Source organism: Nannochloropsis gaditana (genome assembly GCF_000240725.1).
Source record: "Nannochloropsis gaditana CCMP526 unplaced genomic scaffold scaffold1018, whole genome shotgun sequence".
Taxonomy (NCBI): domain Eukaryota; class Eustigmatophyceae; order Eustigmatales; family Monodopsidaceae; genus Microchloropsis; species Microchloropsis gaditana.
The window spans coordinates 1-4750 of record NW_005802935.1 but is presented as its reverse complement, the minus strand read 5'-3'; the positions used below and the strand labels follow the sequence as shown (position 1 = coordinate 4750).

The 4750-nt window shown below is 57.4% G+C and overlaps 2 protein-coding genes across 2 annotated transcripts; one reads left to right on the top strand and one right to left on the bottom strand.

Annotated features, from left to right (window-relative positions):
- Nucleotides 1–852: 852 nt before the first annotated feature.
- NGA_0631820 (uncharacterized protein) lies at nt 853–1816 on the bottom strand (the record flags this gene model as incomplete). Its single annotated transcript, XM_005852672.1, is given in 3 exon segments — nt 853–941; nt 956–1284; nt 1590–1816. The coding sequence occupies 3 exon segments, from the start codon at nt 1670–1672 to the stop codon at nt 853–855; spliced, it is 501 nt and encodes a 166-aa protein (XP_005852734.1). The 5' UTR covers nt 1673–1816.
- Nucleotides 1817–2060: 244 nt separating this feature from the next.
- Nucleotides 2061–3347, top strand: NGA_0632402 (dna repair protein nse1). The gene is made up of 7 exons (XM_005852673.1): nt 2061–2172; nt 2243–2324; nt 2417–2523; nt 2616–2662; nt 2731–2851; nt 2962–3009; nt 3080–3347. The coding sequence occupies exons 1-7, from the start codon at nt 2101–2103 to the stop codon at nt 3182–3184; spliced, it is 582 nt and encodes a 193-aa protein (XP_005852735.1). The 5' UTR covers nt 2061–2100; the 3' UTR covers nt 3185–3347.
- The last annotated feature ends 1403 nt before the right edge of the window (nt 3348–4750 follow it).

Below are 4750 nucleotides of genomic sequence, written 5' to 3'. Positions count from 1 at the left end.
CTTCCTCCCTCCCTCCCTCCGGAGCCCGTCACGCCCGCCTCCTCGCAGTCTCCCCCCCGCGACGCCAGGCCCCTGCCCTCAACACAGCGATTCCCTCCCCGCCTCTCCTCGCTAGAGCCTCCCGCCACTGGCGCTTTCCCCCCCTCCGGACCCCGACCGCCCTCCTCGTGGACGATGTCGCCGCATTTAGTCCCTCCTGCCCCAGCCATAAAGGAGAAAGCCGGCTCTTCCTCCTCTCCCAGACTGCCGCTGCTGCTCCCGCTGCTGCACTCGCTGCTGCCCTCGCTGCTGCTCGATCGTCTCCCAGCAGACTCTTTGTCCGGCGCCCGCATCGCCACCACGCTTGCACTGCCTGCTCGGCGCCGACGGGGCAGCGGCAAAGGCAGAGACCCGCGGATCGAGGCTCGGCGGGGACTGCCCTCTCGTCGTACTACCGACTCTCTGTCCCCCGCGGACGCCTCTGGCTCGACGCAGGCATCTTTCGAACCCTCTATGCCTAAGACTTCGGGCGCCGCGACCGCCGACGTCTCTGCCGGACGCCTCCGGGGCCCACGGCAGCGGAAAACGAGGAGCAAGGGACGGCCCATATTGGGTAGCAAAGCCATCAAATCATCGTAGTCGTCCACGAGCCGCCCTCCAACCCCCACCAGGTCGTCGCCAGCCTGCACATCCGCCTGATGAGCCGGACCCCCGGGGGCCACGCGGCAGACGCGCGCCTTGCCTGTGACCAGGTCCTTCTGGACCGAGATGCCGATCGAGGAGCGCCCCTCCACCCGCACTACGACCGTGCCCCTCTCCGTCAGCTCCTGCCCCTTGCCCCTCCCACTTGCGGGCGGCTGCCGTCGCGAATGGTTAGCCCCCGCTCCCAGGGCAGAGGCGGAGTGCCGGCGAGGGGGGGAGGCCAGCGTCGCCGACGCCAGCCGGGTGCGGCGAGCCGGGCGCTTGCCGTTCCGACCCCGGCGTTGCTCCCAGTCGGACTCCCAGCCCTTCTCCACAGCCTCGGCCAGGGTGCTTCGATACACCCCCGCCGCTTTGGACTGGTACCGGACGCGGATGTCCGTGTTGGAGATCCGTTGCCGACGAAAAAACTCTTGCATCTGGAAGTTCGAGCCCAGGCGCATGGCGAAGACTTGCTTTGGGGTCCAGGAGTCCAGAGACAGGGAGCGGACAAAGCTTACGCTCACGCCCAGGGAACGGTGGAATCCGGAGCAGCGCAAGCAGATGAGGATGCCGTACGTGACGCTCGCCCATTCCGTGTCAAAGGAGCCGCAATCACAGCACTGGCTGGAAGGTAGGGAAAGACATACATCCACAGATATTCTATGAGGGCGCTCCTCACACTAATTGAAAAAAAGCTTTGACGTATGCAACTGTTGGACAGCGTTAACATGTTTTCCCGAAGTATGCTGTAGTCTACACACATCGTGACTCGCATTAGGAGCATAGGGGGAGGCAAGAAGAAACGAATGCCATGCAAGCTTGTCCGCCAGAAGGCAGGAACATTTAGGTTGCCGAAGAACAAAAGAAGGCAAGACACTGTCGTAGGGCCTTTGAGGGAGTGCGTTCAAAAAAAATGGAGGCAGACTTACTTGTTCCCCGGGCTATTTTTAATTTCCAGCAAGATGTCGGGCGGAAATGGCCCCTCGGCCCGCAACGCGGCAAGCGCACTCATGTTTTTGGTTAAAGAGGCTCTATCCGGCGAGATTTAGGCCCTGGGAATCAGCCAGATCCTTGACATTGACAAGCCAACGCCATGCACTGCCGGATAAGAGCTGCCTCCTGCGCGTTGGCAACACGGACGTCCTTCTGTCCCGACCCGCCCTTCGAACTATATGTCACCCTCCAGGCTAGGGAAAACACCTGAGTGACAGCAGAACGCCCTCAGCCTAGTCGTGTGGTGAAGAAAGAGCTCCGCGAGTGAGTTGAGAGGAGCGCGGCGGGCCCTATGTCGCGGTCGCATGCCGGCGGCCCTGGCACTCGGCGAGGCAGAACAACTTGAACGCGACACGGCGACGTAACCTGACCATTTCTGTCGACCCCACGTTTTGCCACGCTAATTGCAGGTGCGACACAGATGTTTGCCTGATTGCTGGAGAGAAGATGGCTCGAAATACTTCCGCCTCCGCCGCCTCTGCGGTGGAGGCCCGACAGGCGTTCTTACAGCTTCTTATGGTGAGGTGCTTTTGTCTTTGGGCCCTTTCCCCGCAAACCTGAGTCCTCATCACTTATACCGATCTTGTAGAGCCGCAAGGTCATGACGCACAGTCAAGCAGCAAATGCACTTGCCATGATTTCTGAGGAACTGAATGTGCAAGACCAGCTTGGTGAGTGAAAGGCTCTGCGTTGGGGATCATCTTCGCAATTATATATTCACTGAAAGAGCGCCCTTCAAATTGATCTTCTCCCGGACCTTCAGATGTTAAGTCCTGTCTGGCCAATCTCAATAAGGAACTGCAGAATTGTAATCTGCAGATCCGGGGAATGGTTCATCAAGACTCGGAGGCCTACGCCGTCGTGAATGTGGTGGGTAGAGGAGAGAGAGGAGGAGGGAGGTACATGCCCTTCATTCTCTCATCTACTGCCCCTTACCCTGTCTTTATTCTTGGCAATTGTAGCTGAGCGATGATGTGTCGAAAATGCACGCGTCAAAAATGAAGGACTGGTAGGTGGAGCGGGGTGGGAAAGAAACAGAACCTCGCCCTCAGCTCCTGCATCCACCTTTCGAAACAGGGAGAAGGCCTATTTCAAGGAGGTAATCAAAGCCATTTGCGGGCGCGGTGGGAATTTTGTCGAGGACGATGAACTGACAGCTCTCCGCGTACCGATTGGGGGTACGGCAGCCTCCGTGCGGGTATGTCATTCTGTAACACACCGGGTTGGGAAGGCGTGTACTCTTTAACAGGGGAGGATGCGGGAAAACGCGACGCTCAATGGAGAGTCGTCCACTTAACCCTCGTACAGGAGAAAAGATCGGTGCTCTCCCTTTTGAGTGCGGAGTTTTGGTTGCAGGTATGTCCTTCGCCCGTCTGCCTCCCTGATTTACGTCGCTCAAACACCCGTCTTCTTTTTCTGTCTACAGAGGGACAAGCACGGCCGTTTTGCCCTAGGCCCGCGCACTTTTCTTGAGCTGGACGATTTCGTGCGAGCGCATGAGATGGAAATGCCGCAGGTCCTTTACTATTAGGGTCGAAATGGCATGCCACGAGTCAAATTTCCGGATTGGATGTTTACCAAACATCTCAACTGGGGGACTGTGATTCTACTTTCAACAAGAATGCGGGGGCGGAAAATTAGATTCGCCCCTCAATTCTGCTGCCACCGAAAGCAATCAATGAAAGGCATATGATGTGTTTATTCTTGGCCTTGTTTTTTTTTGTGGGTGATGATGATCAGGGCTCCAGGCTTCTGAACAGCGTAAAGAAAGGGCAACATCAAAGAACGCAAGACTCTTGCGTGTAGATGCATCATTACACACTTGCGACGATCATCTATGTGCGAATCATATTTTCCCCACTTCTTCAAAGGCGCGTATTTTTTGGTCGCCTACTCAGGAGAAAAATAATACCGGAGTGTGGCTTTGAGGAGCTCTGCAACGCTATGAGCCCAGAAAACAACCTCCCCGCGGGTTGTGTGCACGCTGCATGGCTCAAACTCTCATTCAAGTATATGGAAAGAGGAGCATATCTGTGCATTTGTATGATATATGGTAAAGAGGGGGGGTGCAAGGTTAGGGAGACAGAAAAGGATGGTTGACTCAAGACGTCAAGCGGCCTGAAAGCTTTGTGTTGCCACTAGCTGCAAAAGCATGCCCGGATGTGGGTAGCCCCCAAGACCCGTCCTGAGACCAACGCGGATAACTCCGAATTGGTGCGCCTCAACCGTCAGAGGGGCTGCGCTGGTAAAAATAGAATGGGCTGTGCTTGTGCGTATTGTTGCAAAATGTAGTGGTGCTTTGTCTGAAGCGGTTTTCTGGACTCCACGCTTCTCTACCATCACCATCCGTGCCAGGCCGAATTTGAGGCTGCTTGTTCCACCCCGCTCGGTTCCCACCCTCCTCAAATAAATACTCACACTGAGTTTTAAAACAGGATCATGGCGGATTCATCGTCGGATGAAGAGGTGGTGGTTCAGAAAAAGAGGACGGAGCCTCTCAAGGGGGACGAGGCGGGCGAGGTCGGGAATGGGGAAGGAAGGGAAAAGGATGTCGTCGACGACGATGCCGAGGAGGAGGACAGTGACGAGGAGGAGGAGGAGGAGGCAGAGGAGGCGTCGGGAGGCAAAGCACGGGGCGGACAGGACGAGGAGGAGGAGGACGACGACGACGAAAGCGACGCTGATAGCGACGACAGTGAAGCGGATTCGCGTCTACGCAAAGGAGGGCGGAAGCGGAAGCAAAGGAGGGAAGCAGAGACATCTCGAGGACGTGCTGGTAAGAAATCCCGTCGTCGGGACGGTCGCAGCCGTTTTCTGGACCAAGAAGCCGCGGTGGGTGGGGAGGAGGAGGAGGAGGAGGAGGATGTCGAGTCGGGCGACGAGCTGACCGAGCGGGAGGCGGAGAAACTGCGACAAGAAACCTTGTACAAGCCACGCACGCGAACAAACTTCGAGGACATGCTGGCGCGTGACTCGGACCACCAGATCGAGGAGCGTTTCCGGGCAATGGCTCGCACGAGCGCCCACCGGACCCAGGATTTCTATGAGGAGGCCAGCGCCCGGCAGAAGGGCGTGACCAAGCAGTCCCTGCTTCCCA

What these genes read in the sequence shown, in the direction of transcription:
- NGA_0632402 (XM_005852673.1), top strand. Translation starts at nt 2,101, where the DNA reads ATGGCTCGAAATACTTCCGCCTCCGCCGCCTCTGCGGTGGAGGCCCGA. An exon ending in GCGTCAAAAATGAAGGACTG is followed by an intron (nt 2,663 to 2,730) that starts GTAGGTGGAGCG and finishes CTTTCGAAACAG; the next exon opens with GGAGAAGGCCTATTTCAAGG. An exon ending in GTACGGCAGCCTCCGTGCGG is followed by an intron (nt 2,852 to 2,961) that starts GTATGTCATTCT and finishes ACCCTCGTACAG; the next exon opens with GAGAAAAGATCGGTGCTCTC.